The sequence below is a fragment of the Erinaceus europaeus genome, chromosome 15, assembly GCF_950295315.1.
Source record: "Erinaceus europaeus chromosome 15, mEriEur2.1, whole genome shotgun sequence".
NCBI lineage: Eukaryota > Metazoa > Chordata > Mammalia > Eulipotyphla > Erinaceidae > Erinaceus > Erinaceus europaeus.
Genome location: NC_080176.1, coordinates 61,137,356 through 61,162,836, shown reverse-complemented (window position 1 = coordinate 61,162,836; position 25,481 = coordinate 61,137,356). Strand labels below are relative to the sequence as shown.

At 43.9% G+C, this 25,481-nt stretch overlaps 1 protein-coding gene across 4 annotated transcripts in view; it reads left to right on the top strand.

The window, feature by feature from the left end:
• Window positions 1-25,481, top strand: part of EPG5 (ectopic P-granules 5 autophagy tethering factor) — a 120,712-nt gene that overhangs the window by 19,473 nt on the left and 75,758 nt on the right. For all 4 annotated transcript variants that reach the window (XM_060173813.1, XM_060173812.1, XM_016185117.2 and 1 more), the window contains exons 4-16: window positions 2,613-2,749; window positions 5,259-5,366; window positions 6,857-6,930; window positions 8,006-8,111; window positions 9,871-9,985; window positions 10,578-10,728; window positions 12,305-12,463; window positions 12,943-13,100; window positions 14,358-14,512; window positions 18,079-18,219; window positions 20,202-20,366; window positions 23,132-23,251; window positions 24,112-24,371. In XM_060173813.1, coding sequence (XP_060029796.1) covers window positions 2,613-2,749; window positions 5,259-5,366; window positions 6,857-6,930; window positions 8,006-8,111; window positions 9,871-9,985; window positions 10,578-10,728; window positions 12,305-12,463; window positions 12,943-13,100; window positions 14,358-14,512; window positions 18,079-18,219; window positions 20,202-20,366; window positions 23,132-23,251; window positions 24,112-24,371 — 1,849 coding nt within the window. The remainder of the gene's footprint in view (window positions 1-2,612; window positions 2,750-5,258; window positions 5,367-6,856; window positions 6,931-8,005; window positions 8,112-9,870; window positions 9,986-10,577; window positions 10,729-12,304; window positions 12,464-12,942; window positions 13,101-14,357; window positions 14,513-18,078; window positions 18,220-20,201; window positions 20,367-23,131; window positions 23,252-24,111; window positions 24,372-25,481) is intronic.

Genomic DNA, 25,481 nt, shown 5'->3' with positions numbered 1-25,481 from the left:
CCCACCCCCACCCCCACAACACACAGAAACACGCACGCATTTTTAATCACTTCTATGGCCCTGCCTTCATTTCCTTTCTAAGCCACACCGAAACCTGTTAGTACTTCCAAGTGTGTTTCCTTTTTCTTTTTCCTTCTCAGATAAGAGAAATGCCCCCTGATCTCCTTAGGTGTTCTCCTGATTCTCTTCCCATCTCAGTGATGGTATAAAAACAAAGATTTCGGGTGTGTGGTGGGGGGTTGGGGGGGTGGGGGGGCAGATTGCACAGTGGTTATGCAAACAGACTCTCATGCCTGAGGCTTTTGTCAAGTCCCAGGTTCAGTCCCCTGCACCACCGTAACCTAGAGCTGAGCAGTGCTCTGGTAAAAACAAAGATTTCTGGCCACTTGTATATTAAGTCTCAGTGCAACTGGGGTTCAGAGCCCTCTGGACATCTTCCCCTGTCACTTCTCCCATGGACCCAGGATCATCATGGAGTGCAGAAGGTGGGAGTTATGGCTTCTATAATTGCTTCTTCACTGAAAATGGACATCGACAGGTTGATCACACCCCCAGCCTATTTCTGTCTTTCCCTGATGGGGTAGGGACACACCGAAAAGCTTATTCCTTATGATTAATGTCTCTACTGTTCCAGCTATGTACTTGTTACTAAGTTATATTCCAGTACAAATTTTGGTTTTAAAACTGACAATCAGGATATATTTTTAAATTCTCTACTGTGCTTGTCCGTTTAGTGGGATTTTATGTGTATCAGAGGATCTGTACTGTTCTCACTGTTTCACCCTGATTTGAGTTTTAAGCAATTATCCTTTAAGGGCTTGAGGATGTATCTTAGTGTTTGAGACCCTAGATTCAACCCCTAGTTCTCCAAAGAACAAAGCAAAGCAGAAGAGAAACTAGTTTTTATAGTGAGATATGTTAGATCTTAACTGTGCTAATGGAATCATGTAGTTTTGATTTCTGGGAGAGATACTAGAACTAGTGAAAACATGTCCCCCAAACTCCATTGTTTTTATAATTAATCAAAGAACTGCGGCTAGGTCAGAAATCTAATTGTTTGTTGTTGGAACTGGGGCCTTAGATGTATGATTTCACTACTCTGGACTGCTGCCCTTTGAGATAAAGAGGAGAGCAGAGACACGGAGTGGGAGAGACAGAAGGAGGGAGAGACCATATTGCTGGAGCTTTCTCTGATACCGTAGGGCCTCCCATGTGGTGCTAGGACTTGATTCTGTGCTGCACACATGGCAACAAAGTGAGCTGTGTTTCTCTCCAGTCCGTGCTCTGCTAACTTTTTTTTTTTAATAAAACATGATTTTTGTTTTATAATATTTCACAAAGTTAAACATTCTTCTCCTTTTTTTTTTTGAATTGGTGATTTAATCATGATCAACATGGGATAAGAGAGGTACAATTCCCACGGTTCTCACCACCAGAGTTCCCTGCACCATCCCCTCCATTGGCAGCTTCCCTCTTTACCCCTCTGGGAGTATGGACCAAAATTCCTTATGGAGTGCAGAAGATGTGACTTTTGACTTCTGTAATTGCTTCTCTGCTGAACATGGGTGTTGGCAGGTGGGTCCATACCCCCAGCCTATTTCCGTCTTTCCCTAGTGGGGTAGGGATCTGGGAAGGTAAGATTCCAGAACATATTGGTGAGGTCATCTGCCCAGGGAAGTCAGGTTGGTGTCATGGTAGCATCTGCAACTTGGTGGCTGAATAGCTTTAAGATATAAAGCAGCACAAATTGTTTAGTAATCAGAAACCTAAAGGTAAGAATAGAGCAGATGAGATTTGGGGTCTTCATGTGTTGAGGAGCCAGGAGTCTAATATGCTTAAACATTCTTTTGGTTTAATTGTTAAGAAGAAAAAATTTTGAAAACATGACCTGGTTTGATATACTTTTTTTTTTTTTTTTTTTTTACCAGAGCACTGATTAGCTCTGGCTGATGGTGGTGCTAGGGATTGAACCTGAGACCTTGGAGCCTCAGGCATGAGAGTCTCTTTGCATAACCATTATGTTGTCTACCGCTAACCCCCTGTTTTCTTTTAAAAAAAAAATTAATTAGTGATTTTAATACTGGTTTACAAAATAACGGGCAGTGGTCCGGGAGGTGGCACAGTGATAAAGCTTTGGACTGTTGAACATGAAGTCCCGAGTTGGATCCCCGGCAGCACATGTGCCAGTGTGATGTCTGGTTCTTCTTTCTCTCTCCTCCTGCCTTTCTCATAAATAAATAAAATCTTTAAAAAAAAAAAAATAACAGGGGCACCGTTCCGCACAATTCCCACCACCAGAGTTCTGAATTCCCATCCCTCCAGTGGAAACTGCAGTGAGTCTGCCATCGTCACAGATACAGGCTTACTATTACTTCTATAACTGTCTGTCTGTCTGTCTTATCTATCTGTCATCTTTTTGCCCATTTTTCCTATGGTCCTATCTTCCTTTTTCAATCACACCCACACCTATTTCTACCCCCGTAGGAGAAATTCTCACAACTTGATGCTCCTTTTTACCTTGTTGAAGTCATAGCCTGAGCCAAATGTTTGGAAGTGGAAATCCCTAGACACCATTTGTGCCAGACTCACTGAAGCCTCTCTACACCTTGTAGCCTCCAGGCTCCCGGAGAGCCTCCCCTCCGACCTCTGTCAGCTGAAGGAGTGCATCAGCGTCCTGTTCACCTTCACCAGGAGAGTTAGTGAAGACACGCAGTTCCACGAGGATGTTCTCCTCTGGCTGCAGAGACTGGTGAGAAAGCGGAAACAGATGTGGCAGTCTTTCTTCTTTTCCTTTCTTTTGTTTTTTAAAAAGAATTTATTTATTTACTTATTATTGGATAGAGACTGAGAGAAATTGAGGGGCGAGGGAGAGCTAGGGAGAGAAACTGACACCTGCAGCCCTGCTCCACCACTCACAAAGCTTGAACCTGAGTCGTTGTGCAGTGTAACGTGTGCTCAACCAGGTGCACCACCGCCTGACCTCTTACATTTCTCAGACAGCATGAGAATGATCTTTTATCTCATTACAGTTTTCCTTTAATAGTTTCCTTTTGCTAATTCATGTGATGTGGCAAGTAGTGACATTTCCTTGATTGTGACCATGGAAACAAGTCTAGTGCACTACCAAACAAGGTACTTTGGTGAACTTTAAGCTCAGCGACCTCCTGCCTTCAACTCAGGAACACTGAGAGTGCGGGAAGCCTGCCAGGTGTGAGACCACAGTGTCATAGGTATCTGATCTGAGAACTCCAAGTGTCTCTGTCAGCTGATGTCTATTCTTTTTTTTTTTTTTTAAAAACTAATTTATTTATAAAATGGAAACACTGACAAGACCATAGGATAAGGGGGATACAATTCTCACCACCAGAGCTCCATATTCCATCCCCTCCCCTGATAATTTTCCTATTCTTTAACCTCATGGGAGTGTGGACCCAGGGTCATTATGGGGTGCAGAAGGTGGAAGATCTGGCTACTGTAATTGCTTCCCTGCTGAACATGGGCGTTGATAGGTTGATCCATACTCCTAGTCTGTCTCTCTCTTTCCCTAGTGGGGCAGGGATCTGATGAAGTGGAGCTCCTGGACACATTGGTGGGGTCATCTGTCCAGGGAAGTCTGGCTGGCATCATGGTAGCATCTGGAACCTGGTGGCTGAAAAAGAGTTAACATATAAAGCCATACAAATTGTTGATTAATCATGGACCTAAAGGCTGGAATATTGCAGATGAAGATTTGGCGTCTCCATTTTGGAAATAGCTAGTAGGTCTGTTTTAGGTATATTCTAAAGTGCTCATGACTTTATTAGTTTTTGCCTGAGCCTGACATCTGATATGCGGGTGGACCCAGGTTATTTTCTGGAATTGATGTTATGGCTGGAAAAAGGGCTAGAAAGCTGGATCAGGGGAGAGAGTAGCTCCCATATATGGGAAAAGTGTATAAATATTGTTAACTGTAAACCCCATCGATTTGATCTGGGGCCTATAGTTAGCATAGGAGCCTCTGTAACCTCTACATCCCTGTAGGTCCGAACTTGCATTCTGTGGTCATGAGTACGAACATCCTGAGTTGCACCAATTTCAGGATCCATCTTCTTCAGATAGAGTATGTTATCCAACCCCCCCTTCGGAGGATGGAACCTTCTCTACCATTGTTGATCCACATTGAAGGCAAAGTCCTATGGGGGCGCCCAAAGGGGTCCATTATGTTGTTCCTGATGGAGATGACCAGTGATAATGGGGAGAGGGATCTAGTTGAGGTCTAGGCTCCTCGTGTTTGTGTGGGAATCCCAGGACTCTCCAACTAGGGCCCCAGCTGATGGGATAGCCTGATAGTGACTAAAGAGTCATCATTAAAGTATGCCAGTCTCTTGTCTTTATTCAGCTTTCGTAGTCCCTAACTTTGATAAGGTTAGTTTTGCAGTGACTGAGGGAAGTGTAATAGGAAGTAGGTGAGGAGAGTATCTAGGTCTAAGTAGGAACTATTTCATTAGGTACTTTAAAGTGTCTTTTTAGGTCTTTGTACTTGCTTGCTTCATTTATTGACTTACTGTAAACTATTGTGCACTTTTGTTTTAAGGCATATGTCTTGCCCTAGTTTATGGATACATGTGTACATCTGCTCTATCTCATGGGACCTGGTCTATATCCAAGTTTTGAGGCTTTGTTTTGACTATCGGAAATGGAATTAAGGACTCATATGAGAAAGGGAAGGTCTCACCCGAGTAATGATGCTGAAGGGTTCACATTCCATGCCTGATGTCTCTGGACACTGATGTCTACTCTTACCCTTACTTATACTTAGCAGTATTTAAGGGCACAAAGAGAGGAACCAGGACTTGGGAAGCACAGGAGAGACGTGAGGTGAGTTGTGAAGCAGTGGAGGTGTTCCCTGGGCATGTTTCCCAAGGGGCCGCGGTAGCTGCTGTGTCTGGGTCCAGAGTGGAGCTCTTCAGTGTGTATTGAGGTCCGGGCAGACTTACTTGCCTTTGAGACACTCTCACAAACTCAGGACAATTAAACTATTTGACTTACACCACTCAAAGGTGATTTGTAACTTGCCAGGGAAAGAAAAGTAGGTTTGCAGAGACACTGATGTTCTCTTTCTGTCACAGTGCTGAGACATGTAGGCCTCTGGTAGAAGTTCATCCATGCATAGTGTGTCTGATGGGGGAGTGTCCTGAACAGCCAGTTCAATAAGTGTACTACCAGTACATGCATTTCTGTGCTTGTGAAGTTGTGAAACTCTGTTTTTTGCTGCTCAGGTGTCAGTGTTGCAGAGAGTTGGGTGCCCTGCAGACCACCTCTTCCTTCTAAACCACATTCTCCGATGTCCAGCCGGTGTTAGCCAGTGGGCCGTCCCTTTCATCCAGGTATGACGTGGGGCCTTCTGGTTCTAAGGGGGCTGAGAGAAAGGTTTTGCTAGACATTGAGTGTTTTAAATATATAACCATGTGGCATACTACACAGAAAAGTTTGGTTTATTTATTTGTTATTGTTAATATTTATTTATTTTATAATTTGGTAGGACAGAGAAATTAAGAGGGGAAGAGGAAACAGGAAGGGAGGGATGGGGAGAGAGAAAGACTGAGACAGAGACACCTGCTGCACTGCTTTACTACTTATAACGCTCCCCCCTTGAAGGTGGAGACTGGTTGCTTGAACCCAGGTCATTGCTCATGGTAACGCATATGATCAAACAGGTGCACTACTGCCTGGCCCCTAAACATTGATTCTCAAGTAACTGCTTTGAAAATGAGTTTACATATAGTGATACTTGAAACCTATCTATTAGCAGCACACAGTCTTAGCAATGTGTATGCTGGAACTTTTTGGGGCTGCCTAGAGCTGATGAAATTAAGAAAGAATTGCAGAAGTCCAGTTGTAATCTGACTTGGTAGATTCAGGATCACTTTATTCTGTAAAATTCTTTGGGCAAGAAGGCTAGGATTTTTTTCCTTTTCTTCCATATTGAGGGGATTAATGGCTTATAGTCGACAGTAAAATGCAGTAGTTGACCCATGTATAGCTAGGGTTTTTTACTTTCCAATAGACCAAGGAATGAACCCAGGCTCTCACATTTCTGATACAGCAGAGTGACCTACTTGGTCCAGTTGTTTATTTAATTTTTTTAGAGGGAGACTGGGAGACAGACAGGCAGAGAGGACAAGTTACATAAAGTCCCCTTTTGCCTGCCTTGAGCTGTGGTGTTGCCGCTCACAGCAGCCACTCAGCTGGGCAAGAGGCAAAGATGCCAAGTTCAAGTTCAGTTTCTCCACATCACCTTCACTTTGGCATTTTAATTAATTTTTTTTGAGGGGTGGAGGTCATCTCTGGTACTGACTTTTTCAGATGGAAAGAGTGTCAGAGAGACAGAGGGAGAAAGGGGAGAGGGGAAAGGAACAGTGCCACAGCTTCCTTCAGTCCATCGAGGACCTGGCTGGACCTGGGGCTGCACACGTGTGAGAGCAGTCACTGTCCACGGGAGCTGTTTGCCAGCCCTGCTTTGGCTTTTCTAGTAAGAAGATTAAATCTTTTTAAGCAGGAGGGCTTTTTTTGTTTGTTTACATTTTGTCTATTTTTGGATTAAAGTGCCACTATTCTTCTTTGTCCCCACATTGTGACAGTAAATTTATGCCAGCAGCTCAGCTGTGTCTAGTTTTGGGCACAGACAACCTGGTAATGAGGGACAACACTCCACCCTCCCCCCCCCCCCCCCCCAGCCCTGGTCTTCCCTCTGTGGGGCAGGTGCCAGCTCAGCTCAGTGTTTGTCTTCTCAGCAGCCCCTTTTCAGAATGCTGGGGGCTGAGGTTATAGAAATGTGGGTTCTTAAGGTTTCTGCCTTTTCCTTTTCTGATTTCAGATCAAAGTGTTGAATAACTCCTCAGGGGTCTTTCACTTCATGCAGTCCCTTGCTCTGCTGATGTCTCCTGTCAAGTAAGTGTGGAGAGCTTTGTGAAGTCAGAGCTGGAATGCTTTCTTCCTAGTGAGTGACCGGCTTCCCAAGCTGCCCAGAGCGGAAGAACTGCCAGGGGCACTGGCACTTGTCCACATTTCAGAACTCAGCATTGCAGATTTCCTTTGAGTGGACACCCTTTGTCCCAGAGCGATGTTGCGAGTTAATTCTTTATCTAAAGTTAACCTTTTCTGGGTTCCCTCTGGACTAGGACGGTCTCTGCTGTCATAGCTAGAAGTCACAAGAGAAAGTCCTGGTTACAAGAGGTACTAGAGGGATTTTCAGGTGGAGGACAGAGAGAGCAGGAGAGAGGACTGAGAAGTGGTTAGGAGAAAACCCAGCTGTCTACCTGCTCATAGACCCAGGTGACCCCTACTGACCCATGGTGAATGCGTGGCCTGTAGGACTTCTCCCAGCTCCAGCCTGGACACAGGGCCAGCTCCTCCAGCTGGTAGATGTGTCTAGACTTAGAAACAGTTTTGAGTGGTCTGGGAGGTGGCACAGTTGATAAAGCTTTGGACTCTCAAGCAGGAGGTCCTGAGTTCAATCCCTGGCAGCACATGTGCCAGAGTGATGTCTGGTTCTTTCTCTCTCCTCCTGTCTTTCTCATTAATAAATAAATAAAATCTTAAAAAAAAAAGAAACATTTTTAAATGCAATATTACTGTTTTGCCCCCAAATATGCATCTATATTACCTGTGGGTTATTTGTTTATTCATTTTAACTCACTGCAGTGGGTTGTCTGACAACACTTTGTGAGTCAGGTCAGGGCAGGTGTTGTAGCAACCTGCATTTATCAGAGTACCCCCTCTGCCTGAACTTGGTTGTTTTCCACAGTGACTCCTCAGTGCCAGTTCAGGGTGGTCAAGGTCTCTGCACCAGAATCAGCAAGATTCTGGTCTTGCAGAGTCTCACCCCATTCTGACTTACCACTAAGTTAAACGTGTGAAGACGGGGCCAGTGTCCGGCTCTCCTTTGGGGTGAGCAGATGGTTAAAAGCACACGGGCTGGTTTGTCAGTATTCAAGTAACTGGAGTGATTGCCCCTGTTCTTTAGAAACCGAGCTGAGTTCCTGTGCCACATGAAGCCCAGTGAGGGGAAGCCATTGTCCTCAGGGCCTGCATCTGGGACGTGGACACTAGTAGATGAAGGTGGAGAAGAGGTAACTTACCAAGCCTGTGTTGTTTTCACCAGAGCTCTTTCTGTGCACCCAGCATTTCTCTCAGCGCTGTTTGCCTATCTCCTTTGACTTCCCAGTGGCTGACGAGGCCAGTACTGTCCCATTAAATAGCCGAGCCTCTAAGACCTGTGCTCTGAGCCAGTCTTCTCTAGAGTGCCTCCCTGTTCTGTGGGGAGAGTGTGGAACCTGAAATCAGTTCTATTACTTGAGCTTCACGTTGGTATTTTATTTTCTGTAGTAAAACATTTCGGGCTCAGGATCCCACTGCCAGCGCACAGCTGTGTGAGCTGTGACTCAGCAGGGCTCTGCCTTTGTGCTTATAAGCTGCTCAGACAAACTTTCCCACTGAGAAGGTAGAGGGCGAGAATTTCATGACCAGAATCTAAATTGTTAATACTGTTTTTTGAGAACTGGAGCCTCACATATGCATGATCTCATGCTTAAGCTCTGGCTTAAGTGAACAAACAAACCAACAGGCTACAGGGAAGGAGGCAGTGTGGTTACTGACTGGTTTCTTAACATCAGGTGTGTGTTGTTATTATCCTGTGACCCTGGAAAATAAACACACAGCCTTGCACCTGTGCAGTATCCCTGACACAGTTCTTTAGTTTGGGGTAAGACTAGAGTGGAGAGACACTACAGCACCTCTCCATTACCCATGAAGCTCTCCAGGTAGTGCCCTTGTTATGCCCTGTGGTGCCAGGGCTAGAGGCCAGGGTCTCGTGCACAGGTGACCTATTTCCTGGGCTGGCATTAAGTAGCAGCACATCAGAACCACCTGGGTGACTTAAAGCCTTGTGCAGGCCCACACCCAGACACCCAAATGTGTAAAAGTTTCCCTGCCGATTCTAGTTCATAGCCAGTACTGGAAACATCTGCTCTCCAAGCCTGTGAGACTCTTGCTTATCAAGAGACATAGAAGGGTAAAAATTAGAGTTGTAAAGAAGTCATGAGGGATCGCATCCGGCTCTCATAGACAGTGTGCTGAATGAATCACTCTTCACAATGCACTTTGTACGGCATTTCCATTTGAATGTGACAGAACACAAGCCGCCTTGTCTTTTGGGGTGACTAGTGCTCTGTATCAGACAACAGCAACAAAGGCCCAAATAATCTCCAGTGTCACCATTGTGGTTTTTGTTTTGCCAGTAGAATGTCAGTCATCTGGTTGGGATCTTGATTTGGGAACAAAAAGCTTGTAGCTGAAATAATTTGGATTGTGGTTCATTGTTCTTCAACTGATTCTTTTTTTTCCCTTTTGTTGCCCTTGTTGTTTTATCGTTGTTGTGGTTACTATTATTGTTGTTATTGATGTCATTGCTGGATAGGACAGAGAGAAATGGAGGAGGGGAAGACTGGGAGAGAAAGACTGACCCCTTTAGACCTACTTCACCGCTCGTGAAGCGAACCCCCACCCCCCGCAGGTGGGGCATTAACTGATTCTGTCAAAACACTGAGCTTTATCATGAGAATCCTGTGCTAGAGGTTTTTTTTTTTTTTTTTTTTTATCCTTGTGAGAAATTTTATGAGAGCTGTTTTGGTCGTTCAGGAAAGAATATGACCCTGGTATATTTAAAACTGTGCTTGCAATTCTAGGGACTCCTCAGCCCGTCTGTGGAGCTGAGACTGAGTTTACTGCACTGTGATCTGCAGTGACTGTGCTCATTCCTTCCTGTAACAAGGCCAGAGCCCAGCGGCATCTCACTGAGTCACCTGACAGAGTTTTGCTCTTTTCCCATAGGATGAAGACCCAGAGACAAGTTGGATTCTCCTCAGTGAAGATGATTTGGTTACCCTTTTGTCACAGTTCCCATTTCACGAGCTCTTCCAACACCTCCTTGGCTTTACTGCAGACGGTAGGCCAGCTCCTTTGGTCACCCGTAAAGTGTGGCTGTGGGAAACTAAAACACAGGGATTTGGCCCTGGGTCTTCTGTACAGGCTCTGTTGGGCCTGACCGAGTGTGCAGAGATGATCGCCTCTTCTCAAAGAGGCTTCTCTCCTTGCTCCTGTGATAGGAATTTCCTACTCAGTACATAAGTGCAGGCAGGCAGGCAGGCAGGCAGGCAGGCAGGCAGGCAGGCAGGCAGGCAGGAAGGACTTCACATTGTCTGCGTTGCACCTTCTCTTCAGTTTACCATTCACTTTATTCAGGAAGCCGTGTGATGGGATTGTTAGTTCTTCTCCATATTGGCTTTGCTTTCCCACTGAAGTCTTTACACCTGTCTTTCATTCTTACTGGTCTTTTTTTTTTTTTTTTTTTTAACCAGAGCACTGCTCAGCACTCCTTATGGTGGTGTGGGGGATTGAACCTGGGCCTTTGGAGCCTCAGGCATGAGAGTCTCTTTGCTATGCTATTCACCCCCCCCCCCACAAGTCTTTACACCTTTGTTCCTCAGCCCTTTTCTGCGGTGCTTACACCTGTTTCCTCTTTTCTGACTGACTTGTAGGTGTCTATTTACCTGAAACAACAAGACCTCAAGAGATGATGAAAACTTTCGCTTTTGCTAACTCACTTGTGGAACTTCTGGCTGTGGGCTTGGAAACCTTCAACAGAGCACGTTATAGGCAGTTTGTGAAGCGAATTGGCTACATGATCAGGTACCATTGCTGCTGGTGTCAGACACATACTGCAGAGCGGTGAAACAGACATTTTAATGTTACTTCAAGTCTCATTTCTCATACAGTGAGTTTTTCCCTGCCCCACCCCCCCATCATCTATCAGGCAGGGATTTTCTGAAAGCTTCCAATCAGAATAACTGGTTGATTTTCTCAAGTTGTATTTGTTCTGTAGAGAATTGCTCTTAGAGTTGAAATTCAAGAGCAGCTACTGGGTTAAGCATGCCGTATGTCTGCCTTTTGATGGAAATTGTTAGGATGAGTTGATAATGGTTCTTTTGTGTCATTGCTTCTCTCTCTTTCTCTCTTTTTTTATCTTTTATTTTTATTCTAATTTCTGTTAATACCATTTCAGAAAAGTATAGACTTCTTCAGTGGCCCTAGTATTTGAATTGGGAAGGCGCTACCACTTTCTTAAGTGAAAAGTGGGTTTATGTTTTTATTAAATGTGAATAATTTTTAAAACTTATACCTCCTTCCTGCATCATCTGTTTTCCCCCCTCTTTACTAAATCATTTCATCCAGCTTATAGATAAAAGTTGCTTCTTTTAATCTCTGTTTAAACAGGAACTTCAAAAAACTTGCAAAAAACTTTTCCCTTGTTTTGTTCTCCAAAGCAAAACACAGTGAATTTATTTGGGATCCATCCACACCCACATCCAGCTGCTCTGTACAGCCAGGTGGTGAGGGAAGGGCTGCTGAAGGGTCTGGGAGAAGTGACACAGGGCTGGGCACTGGCCTGCTGGGATGGTGCACTGCTTGGCCGCATGTGTGGCCCTGGTTTGAGTCTGATCCCCACTGCATTGAAGGACTCTTGGTTGCTGTGGTCTCTTCCTCCCTCCTCTCTGCCCTCTCTGTTCTGTCTTAAAAAAAGAAACAAAAGAACAACAAGAATGGAGGGTGAGTGGTGGTGTCATCTTCTGTATTTCCTCTCTAGCCATTTTCACCCTCACTTAACTCTGTTTCTACACACTGGCTGCTCTGTTGCTGTGCAGACACTGAGCACTGCTTGTCTCTTCAGTCTACACCTGCTCCCTCAGGTCTCCCTGTGGTTTCTCGGGCCTCTTCTCCTATCTCTGTCTTCATCAGGGCCTCTGCTCACCTAGCAGCCTCCCTTAGACCCAACCCAGGGAAACTTCATTCACCTTCCCTCCTTTACTTTTCTTGATGCCACTTTATAACCAGGTGCTGTACTATGCATCTTAATTAATTTTGTTTAGTGTGTGTGTGTGTGTATGTATGTTAAAAGTAGTGGCAGAGACCATAGCACCAAACCTTTCTCCAGTGAGGTATGGGCTGTGTTTGAACCTGGGTCTCACATGTGTCAGAGCAGTGCCCTATCCAGTGAGCTATCTTGCCAGCCCATTTATGGTATGTGTGTCCTCCACTCAGTGTAAGCCACATAACATATGGTTTACTTCCTTACTTAGTCCCTCTCCCCCCCCCCCCCCGAGCCTGGAGGGGAGTTAGTGCTCAGTTAATGTGTCTAAAGGTAATAGAAGCTGTTAGAGTTGAGTACTTTCATGAGAAGTGTTGTATCATGTTTTCTCCTGCTCAGGATGACTCTTGGCTACGTGAGTGACCACTGGTCACAGTACATGACCCACAACCAAGGCCTGGGGTTTGCCCTGCAGCCTCCCTACTCCATGGAGAAGCTGCAGCTTGAGTTTGATGAGCTATTTTTGAGAGCTGTCCTGCATGTACTGAAAGCCAAGAGGTAAGAATGATGATGATGGCTGGGCAGTGGCTCCTGGGCGAGAGAGAGCATGAGCAGTAAAAGTCATTGACTGAAGGGCATCTCCCATAATAGTCTTGTTTGTTTCATTAGTTTCTTCCCCTCCCCTCCCCTTCCCTCCCCTCCCCTCCCCTCCCCTCCCCTTCTCTCCCCTCCCCTCCCCTTCCCTTCCCTCTTTTCTTTTTTCTTTTTGTTTTTACCAGATCACTGCACAGCCCTGGCTTACAGTGGTGTGGGGGATTGAACCTGGTACCTTTCGTGCCTCAGGCAGGCACAGACTGGGTGACTGGTGGGCATTTCCTGCTGCAGTTACTCTACTTCAGTGTGTTGATGACCAAACATTACAGTGTGGTAGTCTGACTAAAACATCATGTTTTCTGTCAGGGCTGGTGGAAGATTGTCAGTTTTCTCAGAGTGGTGAACTCCACTGATAAAATTTCTGCCTTTTTCCAATCACACAGACTTGGCGTTTGGCTCTTTATGTCGGAGATGCCCTTTGGGACGCTGTCAGTCCATATGCTCTGGAAACTCTTCTACCTCATGCACCAGGCAGAGAGCGGCCACCTGGAGGAGCTCTGTGCCACCCTGCAGCCCTCTGAGTGCAAGCAGCAGCTTCAAGGTGCCTGCGGGCTGCGCTGCCTGGTTCTCTCCTCAGGCACCTCTTCTCCCACTTCTCTCAGCTTTTCTAAAGATGGAGAGAAATGTTTGCTCCTCTACTTGTGTAATAGTTTTGAAATTTGAGAACCTACTTTGTTGTCTGGATTCATTAGAGTGGTTCCAGTTTTCTTCATGCTAAGAATATCCTGCATAGTGATTTCTCCTATGAACCCAGTTTGGAAGTGGAGAATGAGAGCTGGGTGGATAACCACCACATGCATTTATTTTTGACACTTGAGCAGATTAGCTGAACTGCTTTTGTGTACATACCTGAGAAGAATGTTGGGTTTCTGTCTTTACTAACTTCTTACTGTGAAATTTCATTAGGAGAGTGTGTGAGTGTGTGTGTATGTGTTTGTGTGTGTGTGTGTATGAGTGAATGTGTGTGTGACAGTGTATGTGTGTGTGTGTGAGTGAATGTGTGTGTGACAGTGTGAGTATGTGTGTGTATGAGAGAATGTGTGTGTGTGTTTGTATAATAGATCACTGCTCTGCTCTGGCTTATGGTGAAGCAGGAGACTGAACTGGGGACCTCAGGTGTGAAAGCCTTCAGCACTACCGTTATGCTGTCTCCCTGGCCTCAGGAGTGTATCTTTCAAATACTCTTTTCCTGCCACCTGTAGACTTCTGTTCTGTGTTGCAAAGCTGTGTGTTGACACTGCCCCCTGCTGACAGAATGCTCACACAACATCCCCTGAGAAATAGGCTGCAGATGCTACAAACTGCTTGTCCGATCCATCCGATTTGCAGCCCTGGTTGTAAACTACCTCTTAGCCCTCATTCTCATTTCTCTGATAGTCTCTTGTTTAAACGCCATGCTTGTGCTGAGTGCTTTGCCAGCCTTAGCAGTTTTCATTAGGAGTGTTGTGATTCAGTCAGGTGATAATTGCCAGGTAGCTTCAAGTTTGCCTTTGAGAATCTCAGCTGGTAATGGTACTTGAAGCTGTCACAGCACATCACCAGTGATGTTTCCTTTAATTGTGATTGAGGTAACTGAGGCTTTAAGATGCCTCTGTTGCTATGTGATGTGCGGACTTGTACTTGATTCTGTTTCCTTCCCAATGCTTGTAGAAAACTGTTCTGGAATGAGAAAGAACCTTTTTTGTCTCAAACAATTTAAAAGTTTTTGTTTTCATGTCTCCTTTCTTCAGAGAAGATGAATTAAAATGATACCTTTCTGTTCTTCCTCCACTTTAATTTTCTTGATGTGAACTTGCAGACCCAGGACATTTCGAGAACTTTGAGAAGTATCTGTCCTCGATGAACAGCTCTGAAGAGATCTGTCTGCTGACGACGTTTGCTCAGATGGCTCAGGCCAGAAGAGCTGATGTGGACAAAGATTTTGTGAAAATCATTGTTCAGGAGATTTACGAGGTTAGGCTATTAAGACACCCCAGCACCTCCTTACCATTCCTGGAATTCCTCCTGCTGCCACATGATAGCTGGGACACAAACCCCAAGACATTGTGCTCGTGAGAGGGAGACACTTTCCCCACTGAGCTATCTCCTAGCCCCTGGGCTTTTAAACTCTTCTTTCAGTTACCTGTCTGACTTCAGCAAAGATACCTTAGTGCCCTGGGCCTCAGTTTCTTCCTCTATAAAACGACAGGCTAAAATGTCAAAAAGACTATGCTGTGTCCTTTGGGCCAAAGTGAATGGGATGGGTAATGCTGTTGGTTAGTGCAGTTGGTAAAGAAGTGATGGAGAAAATAGAGAACTGGAACATGTGGACTTGAAAAATGTGTGTGTATATCAGCCCCTAAGTGTGATCTTAGAGGACTATGGTGCTTACTGTTCCAGGGGGCGGGTACAGAACTCTGCTGGTGGGAGTGCTGTAGAATTATAACCCTACTATCTAATAATTTTACAAATCACTATTAAAATATAGAAAAAACTAAAACTAAATAAATAAAGTAAGAATAAGTGACAGGCTGGGGTAAAATCATTGCTTTTCTTCCACTAATCTGTTCCTCCCTTTTAGTAGAACCAAGTGAACTTTGGACCCCTGAGTGTCTAGAGACCAAAACAAAGCAGCTTCCAAACTCTCATTGGAGCTTCCTGCACGTTCTCTCTCTCTCTCTCTCTCTCTCTCTCTCACACACACACACACACACACACACACACACACACACACACACACACTCACTATCACACTGTAAATCTAGGCTCTCACTTATCTGTTAATCTTCAGAATCATGTTTCCTTCAACCAGCTCAAGTGAACAAAAGTTAAATTATGTTTGAATAAGATTCTCTGAGTTTGTTATTGTTTCCCCAGTAACTGCAGTTTGAGAATGACAGAAACAGGTGATCTAAAAGTTCTTTTCCAGGACCAAATACTTTGTTGTTTCTGTACTTGAGCTTAGTAATAATGTTCAGACCTAGGTGGGTCTGGTACACGAAACTTTTCACAGTCTGAAAATACTGGGCAGGAGAGAGATGCAGTGTATGTTTAACATATGCTAAATGGTCTAAGATCTACTGCTCAGGTAACATTTATGTGTGCTCTTGAATAATGAGTGTTTAAGTATTTTGCTTATTTCTGTTTTGTTACTGTGTGTGTAGACATTGTGAAGTTGAGGCTGTGCTTAACTTCACTCAGATTCTTCTGTTCTCTCTTTTTGCACTTAACATTTATTTATTTTGCCACCAGAGGGTCAGTGCTAGTGTTCAACACCTGCATGGCTCCCTTTCCCCTGGTGGTAATTTTTTTTTTTTTTTTTGATAGAGACAGAGACACACCTGCACTGCTTCTCCACAATTATTTTTTGTGTGTATGTGTGTGCTATTTTATTTATCTATCCATTTATTTTTAGTCAGGTATTATTTATTAATTTATTTTTCTATTTATAAAATTGAGATTTTTTTTAACATTTATTTATTTATTTATTATTGGGTAGTGACAACAACTGAAAGGGGAGTGGGTGGAAAGACAGAAAGACACCTGCAGCCTTGCTTCACTTATGAAGCTTTCTCCCTGCAGGTAGGGACCAGGGACTGACTTAAACTTGAACCTTGTACATTGTAATATTTGTGGCTTAACCAGATGTGTCACTGCCTGGCCCCTGGCACTGCTGATTTATATATATATATATATATATATATATATATATATATATATATATATATATATATATATATATATATATATATTTTAAATTTTAAAAAAATAGTTATTTACTTATTCCCTTTTGTTGCCCTTGTTTTATTGTTGTAATTATTGTTGTTGGATAGGACAGAGAGAAATGGAGAGAGGAGGGGGAAGACAGAGAGGGGGAGAGAAGATAGACACCTGCAGACCTACTTCAACGCTTGCGACTCCCCTGCAGGTGGGGAGCCAGGGCTCGAACTGGGATCCACAATGGTCCTTGCGCTTTGCGCCACCTGCGCTTAACTGGCTGCGCTACAGCCTGACTCCCTATATTTTAATTTAATTAGTGACTTAATAATGATCTATAAGATTGTAGGACAAGAGGGGTACAATTCCATACAATTCCCACCACCAGAGTTCCATATCCCCTCCCCTCCAGTGGAAGGGTCCCTATTCTTTATCCCTCTGGGAGTATGGACCAAAGATTTTTATGGGGTGCACAAGGTGGGAGGTCTGGCTTCTGTAATTGCTTCTCTGTTGGACATGGGTGTTGGCAGGTGGATCTCTACCCCCAGCCTTTTTCTATCTTTCCCTAGAGGGGTAGGGCTCTGAAGAGGTGGGGTTCCAGGACATATTGGTGAGGTCGTCTGCCCAGACATGTCAGGATGGCCTCATGGTAGCATTTGCAACTTGGTGGCTGAAAAGCATCGAGAAATAAAGAAGAATAGATTGTTTAATAATCAGGAACCTGAAGGTAAGAGTAGAGAAGATGAGAAAATGAGTGCAGCCTAGAATGTTCATAGCTATGAACATTCACACCATGAAAAGTGACCTTATACCAACAGGGATGCAGAGGTTACACAGGCTCCTGTGCTAAATTTGAGTAGAGATGGATCCTAGGTCAGATTGATAGGATGTACAACTAACAGTATTTACATCTTCCCAACCAGTACTTTTAGCCCACCTGCATGTTAGCTGTTGGGCTTAGTCAAAAATTAGTAAAGTCACGAACCCCTTGGAATATACCTAAAATAGATTTCCTAGCTCCTTCCCACATAAAGATTCCCAAGCTCCACAACTTCTGAAGCTCCCCCCTTGCAGGTAGAGATAGGGAGCTTGAACCTAGGTCTTTGTTTATGGTAATGTGTATGTGTTATAGGTGGGCCACCAGCTGGCCCCTCTGTCATTTTCATTTCTTATCGATCTACTTAACTAATGATGTCTTGGCATCAGTTGATGTAGTCTGGAATTGAAAGACTTAAAGGGGGGATGGATGCACATTGTAATGTCAGACATTCTTATGTTGGGGTCTTGTTGAGTTGGAAAGTTTAGGCATTTTGATAAAAGATATTCTGTCATCTCACTAGATCCCTCAGCTCTAGAAAAGCTCTGATGTTAAAAGACTATTAATTTTTTTTTTTAAATTGTATTTATTGGATAGAAACAGCCAGAAATCAAGAGGGAGAGGGACAGAGAGACACCCTACTCCACCATTTGCAAAGCTTTCCCCCTGCAGGTGGGGACCACAGTTGAACCGGGGTCCTTGTTCATTGTAACGTGTGCTCAACCAGGTGCGCCACCACCTGGCCCCTGAAAGACCATTTTTGTTGCTAGTTCAAGACACGTTCTAGATCCAGGACCTGAAATAAGCAATGTTGCCTTGCACCCTTCTCCTCCTTCCCCCTCCTTCCCCCTCCTTCCCCCTCTTGCCTCCCACTCAGCCTCAGCAGATAGTTCACGTTCTGAAAGTGACGTGGATGCACGTTCAGTGCAGTCTCTACTTTTCTTGAAAATAGCCCAAATAAACCAGAAAAGTGAGTTTTCATGGTGCCATCTCTCTCCCACTGCAGGTATCTTATGTCATACTGTCTACCAGAGAGACATTCTCAAAGGTTGGCCGTGAGCTCTTAGGGTGCATCACAGCAGTTCACCCTGAGATGACTTCTGTGCTTCTGGACAGAGTCCAGGACACCATTGATCAGGTTGGAATGGTAAGAGCTTGAGCTTTGTTCACCTGTGTTTGTTTCTCTTCTATCCCAGAGAACTGCAGCAATGGGAATTCCATAGTACAGAACTCTGTCCACAAGTCAGTACTTTGTTTTCCAGTTAGCTTATTTTATGATATCAAAAATGGGCTCCCTTCAGAGAATACATCCTACTTTAGAATGGTCCCAGACTTAACCTGACCACACAATATGAGTTGAGAAGCCTCCTCTCTTTTTCTGGAGAGTTATTATTAATTCTTCCTTGAATGTTTGATGTTGTTTACCAATGAAATCATCTGGGCCTGGATCTAGAGTTTTCTTTGTGGTCTTTTATAACAAATTAGAATTTTAAAACATAGAACTGATCAGATTTTCTTGAGTTCTGTGTTCATTTTACTCTTTCTGTCAGACTCACAGGGTAAAGTCAGAAATAAGCACTTAGCCATTTTATTCAGAGTATTCAAAACCTTTGTGGACAAATTACCGTGAAAATTTAAGTACACACATGCACGAAGGACAGCAAAACTCTCTTTTAAAATTAACTTTTAAAAATTAAATTTCCTGGGGCCAGGTGGTGGCACACCTGGTTGAGCGCACACATTATAGTGTGCAAGAACCTGGGTTAAACCCCTGGTCTCCACTTGCAGGGGGAAAGATTCACAAGTGGTGAAGCAGTGCTGTAGGTGTCTGTCTCCTCTGTCTCCCTCTTCCTCTCAATTTCTGGCTGTCTCTTATCAAATAAATAAAGATTAAAAAAATTTAAAGAAAAAGGTGGGGGGTTGGGCGGCAGCGCAGCGGGTTAAGTGCACGTGGCGCAAAGCCCAAGGACCAGCATAAGGATCCTGGTTTGAGCCCCTGGCTCCCCACCTGTAGGGGAGTTGCTTCACAGGCGGTGAAGCAGGTCTGCAGGTGTCTTGTCTTTCCCCATCTCTGTTTTCCCTTCCTCCATTTCTCTCTGTCTATCCAACAACAACATCAATAACAACAGTAATAATAACTACAACAACGATAAAACAACAAGGGCAACAAAAGGGGGGACAAAGTCTCCAGGAGCAGTGGATTCATGGTATAGGCATTGAGTCCCAGCAACAACCCTGGAGGCAAAAAAAAAAAAAAAGGTGAATTCACCATTTAAAAAAAAATAAATTTCCTTCCAAGTACATGTATAAATTTAGAGTCAGCACAGCTAGTGGAGATTGAAACACAATGGAGGTGTAAAATACCAAGTTTTGAACATTTAATATAAACTGAAGAACATAGCAATCTCATTTTTCTGTGATGATTACATGTTGAAATCAAAGCAATTTGCATATTTTGAATTAAATAAGCTATATTATTGATACTAAGTTTATGTTAATTTCTTGTCACCTTAAATGTGGCTGTGAGCTGTTTTATATTCTCACTGCACAATGTTCTAAAGCAGTGAACTGTTTTGAATGAAGTCCGTTTATCTTAATTTGTACAAGTAGGTATGTAATCTAACGCATGGTTAGATTACACTAGACATTTTGTGGAAGATTTTAAGGATTTTAGAGTCTTGCCACTGTTGGATCTTTTAAATATATAGACAAGTGCAGTGTGTACATGAACCTATCATCTACTTTCATTAACAACTCGACTTTGTTTCTTCTTAATCTGCCCATTTGCCAGGCTGCTGGTAGAAATGCCCTTCCTAGTGACATGAAAGTATCAAATCTTTTCTTCAGATAAATGGCTGTTGCTTTAAATGGGGGTTAAATGGAGATGGACTCACTGACATGTAATTGCAGCTTGATGTGTACAAGGGACAGACAGGATGCATCTTTGGGTCCCTGATGTTAGCATTAACCTCATGTGTCTGCCACTTCTGTTTTACTCGAATAAAAAAAAAATCCTCTTTTTTTGTTAACTATTTTTTGCAAGATGTTTAATAATGTAGCACTATAGTAATATAGGCTTAATATCCTTAAGTTCTGACTTTAATTCTTCATCATTTTCTTTTCAACAAGGTGTCTCTATACTTGTTTAAAGACTTGCCTTTGCATCTCTGGCGTCCTTCTGCCTCTGAAATAGCTGTGATTCGGGATTGGTTACTGAATTACAGCCTGACAACAGTGAAGAACAAACTGGCCTGTGTTATCCTAGAAGGGCTGAACTGGGGACTCGGTGAACAGGTATGCTCACTACACATTCCCTGGAGACTGGAGGCTCCAGCCACATTTGCTCAAAGCATTAGCATCACTGAGCACCATGTGCAAGGTCTGCAGACTCTTCAGTTGTGTCAGAGTCTAGGACCCCCTCTTTTGCTCTGCAGAGTGAACACCCTCTAAGTGAAGGTGAACTGTCTGATGTTTCTTTTTTTTTTTTTTATTATTTATAAAATGGAAACATTGATAAAACCATAGGATAAGAGGGGTACAACTCCACATAGTTCCCACCATCAGAACTCCGTATCCCATCCCCTCTCCTGATAGCTTTCCTATTCTTGAACCCTCTGGGAGTATAGACCCAAGGCCATTGTGGGATGCAAAAGGTGGAAGGTCTGGTTTCTGTAATTGCTTCCCTGCTGAACATTGGTGTTGACAGGTCGATCCATACTCCCAGCCTGCCTCTCTCTTTCCCTAGTGGGGTGGGTCTCTCGGGTAGTGGAGCTCCAGGACACATTGGTGGGGTTGTCTGTCCAGGGAAGTCTGGTTGACATCATGCTAGCATCTGGAACCTGGTGGCTGAAAAGAGAGTTAACATAGAAAGCCAAAAAACTGTTGACCATTCATGAACCTAAAGGCTGGAATAGTGCAAATGAAGAGTTGGAGATTTGGGGGGTGGGGGGGGCCCTCCATTTTGTAGGTAGCTAGTAGGCATATTTTAGTTATCTTCCAAAGGGCCTGTGGCTATACTAGTTTTTTGTTTTTTTTTCCCCATGAGCCTGAAATCTGATATGCAGGTGGATCCAAGTTATTGTCTGGGGAGATGATGTCATGGCTGGAAAAGGAACAAAGCTGGATCAGGGAAGAGAGTAGTAGAAAATGTTCCATCCTCTGAAGGAAGGATGGACAACATACTCTATGCTACACCTGAGGAAGATGGGTCGATATTGGGGCAGCTTGGAATGTTCCTACTCATGACCACAGAATGTGAGCTCAGATCATGTGGGGACCAGGGGCTTGAATTCGGGTCCTTGTACATCATAACATGTACACTCAACCTGGTGTACCACCACCCGTCCCCCCTCTTTTTTTTTTGTCTCGAGGGTTATCACTGGGGGTCATATTGCTGGGACTTGGTGCCTACACTACAAACCCACTGCTCCTGGAGTCCATTTTATCTATTTTATTGCACAGGACAGAGAGAAATTGAGATGGGAGGGGCAGGTAGAAAGGGTGAGAGAAAGACACCTGTAGACCTGCTTCATCACTTGTACCTTTCTGCAGGTAGGGAGTGGGGGCTTGAGCCTGGGTCCTTGCACATTGTGCAATGTGTGCTTAACCAAGTGCACTGCCATCTGGCCCCCAAGATTTCAGTTTTCTTTCTTTCTTTCTTTTTTTAAAATTTTATTTATAAAATGGAAACACTGACAAGACCATAGGATAAGAAGGGTACAGTTCCACACAATTCCTACTACCAGAACTTTGTATCCCATCCACTCCCCGGATAGCTTTCCTATTCTTTATCCCTCTGGGTGTATGGACCCAGGCTCATTATGGGGTGCAGAAGGTGGAAGGTCTGGCTTCTGTAATTGCTTCCCCACTGAACTTGGGCATTGACAGCTTGATCCATGCTCCCAGCCTGTCTTTCTTTTTCTCTAGGGTGCCGGGGTTCTGGGGAAGGCGGGGCTCCAGGATACATTGGTGGGGTTGTTTGCCCAGGGAAGTCCAGTTGGCATCATGGTAGCATCTGGAACCTGGTGGCTGAAAAAAAGAGTTAATGTAAAGCAGAACAAATTGTTGATTAATCATGAACCTAAAGGCTGGAATATTGCAGATGAAGATTTGGGGGGGGGGTCTTCATTTTGGAAAAAGCTAGTATGTCTATTTTAGGTATATTCCAAAGGGCACATGACTTTACTAGTTTTTGCCTGAGCCTGACATCTGATATGCAGGTGGAACCAAGTTATTGTCTGGGGAGATGATGTCATGGCATCAGCTTTTCTTTCTTTTTTTTTTCAGTTCTCTTTTTTATTTCTATTTATTTATTTATTTAAAAAAAGGAGACATTAACAAAACCATAGGACAAGAGGGGTACAACTCCACACAATTCCCACCACTAGAACTCCGTATCCCATCCCCTCCCCTGATAGCTTTCCTATTCTTTAACCCTCTGGGAGTATGGACCCAAGATCATTGTGGGATGCAGAAGGTGGAAGGTCTGGCTTCTGTAATTGCTTCTCTGCTGAACATGGGCGTTAACTGGTTGATCCATACTCCCAGCTTGCCTCTCTCTTTCCCTAGTGGGGTGGGTCTCTGGGGTAGTGGAGCTCCAGGACACATTGGTGGGGTCGTCTGTCCAGGGAAGTCTGGTCGGCATCATGCTGGCATCTGGAACCTGGTGCCTGAAAAGAGAGTTAACATACAAAGCCAAACAAACTGTTCAGCAATCACAGGCCTAAAGGCTGGAATAGTGCAGATGAAGTGTTGGGGGTACTCAATGCAGACTATTGTGTACTTTTGCTTTCAGGTATACATTTTGCCCTAGTTTATGGATATGTGTGAACATAGGCTGTATCTCATGGGACCAGTCTATATCTAGGTTTTGAGTTATTGTCACTGTTAGGAAATGCACTTTTGGGAACTGTAAATTCTGTACTGCAGATCCTTTTACTGTACTGTCTAATCTTTAGAACTCCAGATCCTTTTTTACTGTATTGTCTCATCTTTTACTCAAATGTTTAAAACAAACAACAACCCCAGGATGACACACTTGTGGCTTCTCTCTGTTCCAGGACTCTCTTCATCTGGATCAGGCAGTCCATGTAGAAGTGGCCTTGGTGGTTCTGGAAGCACACCAGAAGCACCTTGCCCAGAAGCCATATGCTGGGCTGCTTTCCGAGAGCATGAAGCAGGTATTCATCCTCCTGTGTGTTGAGCGTGTGTGTCCTTAGGTGCTCAGCCTCTGGGTGGGTGAATTACAGTACTGACTCCAAGTTTCCTTAAAGCACTTTGGGCAGTTTAGGATGCCAACTTGAGCTCCATAGCTGCATGGGGGTTTTCTTAAGAAGTTGCCTATATGTGACTTTCTTTTTTCTAAATTTATTTTATTTTATTATTTTGTTTTTATGGAGTTTGATGGAGCCACGGAGCCATGCTAACACTGGGGCTGACTTGTCCTGGCTTGGGCCTGACTGTTCAATTCTCAGGAACTGGGCAAATCACTTGTTAAACTATTCATAGCTTGACATTCACCCCTGTGGGCCATTTCACACCCCTGACATTGATCAGCAGGAGAAAAGACCCTCCCCCCCACACACACACCTCCAAAGCTGAACTTATTTACCAGCACATCATTCCCTTGGATACTGACTTTCATGGTACCTCTCTCTTGCTTGAGCTGACCTGGGTGAGGTTCACAAAGAAAAGTAAGGAATTAGGCAGAAAGGTCAGTTTCCGAGTGCTTTGCACACACCTGTCATGGGTAGATGAGAAATTTTACCCTTATGCCAACAACTGTCCTGTAAACCATTTATTTTATTTAAATATAAGGAAATATTTTATTTCCCCATATAAGGAAAAAAAGTCAAATGTATGTAAATAATAATCATAGTAGAAATAATAATTTGCCATTATCTAGGTTTATAGATCCCAAGCACCAGTAAGTGGTTTGTTCCTCTTTTCTGAGGCATTGCTGATTGCAGAAGGAGATAGATGAACTCACTGACTCGCTGTGTATGTGACCAATGTAGTTTAAAACAAACCCTTGTTGTAGGTCTCCTACTTGGCCAGTATTGTTCGGTACGGAGAGACGCCCGAGACCTCATTTAACCAGTGGGCCTGGAACGTGATCTTAAGGCTAAAACTACACAGAAACGATTATGGGGTACTCCAGAACTGTCCGACGGTTCCCTTCTCCAGCACTGTGCCTGACATGACAGAGTCGCCCACACTGCACCCACTCTTGAAGGCTGCTAAAGCAGGCGTGCCCATCGGCTGCTATCTGGCCTTGGCTATGACCACTGTGGGCCACAGGTAGGGTGTCTGTCTGTGATTATAGGGTCTCTCACACTCCAGGTTCAGAGATTTCCAATACATTTACCTAAAGCTAATTAGTATTGGATATAATATACCTGATTAATAGATACTCAAGGGAGGGGGCATGCTTCCCAAGTTCAGATATGGCAAATAAGTACTGGGAGATTATTAAGTTGTGGAGAGAATTATATGTGCTACCTAAAGTGGAATCTTAGTGGCAGTGGCACATGTGTTTTGTTCCTAAGAATAATGATCACATACAAGGAGTTGGTCGCCTGGAGTGAGCTTTGTTTGAAGTGATGGTGGCCCAGTATGGGTCCCTCAGCTGAGCAATTTGAGAGTGCAAAGGAGTGAAGTGACCATCAGGTCTCGTTATGACAGTGCTGGGGAGTGAAGTGACTGTCAGGTTTTGTGCCTTTATGACAGTACAGGGAAGTGAAGTAACCACCAAGTTTTGCTATGACAGTCAAGGGAATGAAGCGACCATCAGGTCTTTGACATATAGTTTCCAGTGACTTTTGAATTTTAAATTTGCTGTAACACCATTTAAAGCTTAGTGATTTCAACGTCTTATTCCACATCAAGTATGTTTTTTGTAGCATTTAATTTGGTGAACCTGGGGGATGTAAAACTATTGGCAGTACTGAATAAGATCACCTTGGACTGGAAAATATTTGTAGAGCAGTGGTCTGAGGCACAGCTGGTCTTTAGAAGTACTTCTGAGGGGCCAGGTGGTGGCGCACCTGGTTGAGCACACATGTTACAGTGTGGAAGGACCCAGGCTCCAGCTCCTGGCCCCCACCTGCAGAGGGAAAGCATCACAAGTGGTGAAGCAGTGCTGCAGGTGTCTCTCTGGCTCTCTCCCTCTCTGTCACTCCCTTCCCTCTCAATTTCTCACTGTCTCTATCTAGTAAATAAAGATTAAAAAAAAAAAAGTAGTACTTCTGGAATGATTTTTAAAAAAGAAAAAATTGAGATTATTTAAGGGTAGATTCTCTGAAGCGAGCCTTTTACACCAAAGTGGTTTCAGAATTTTGCTAGCTTCTGACTTGACTACACTCACTTTTAATTTTTTTAAAAAGAACTTATTTATTTATTCGTGGTTTA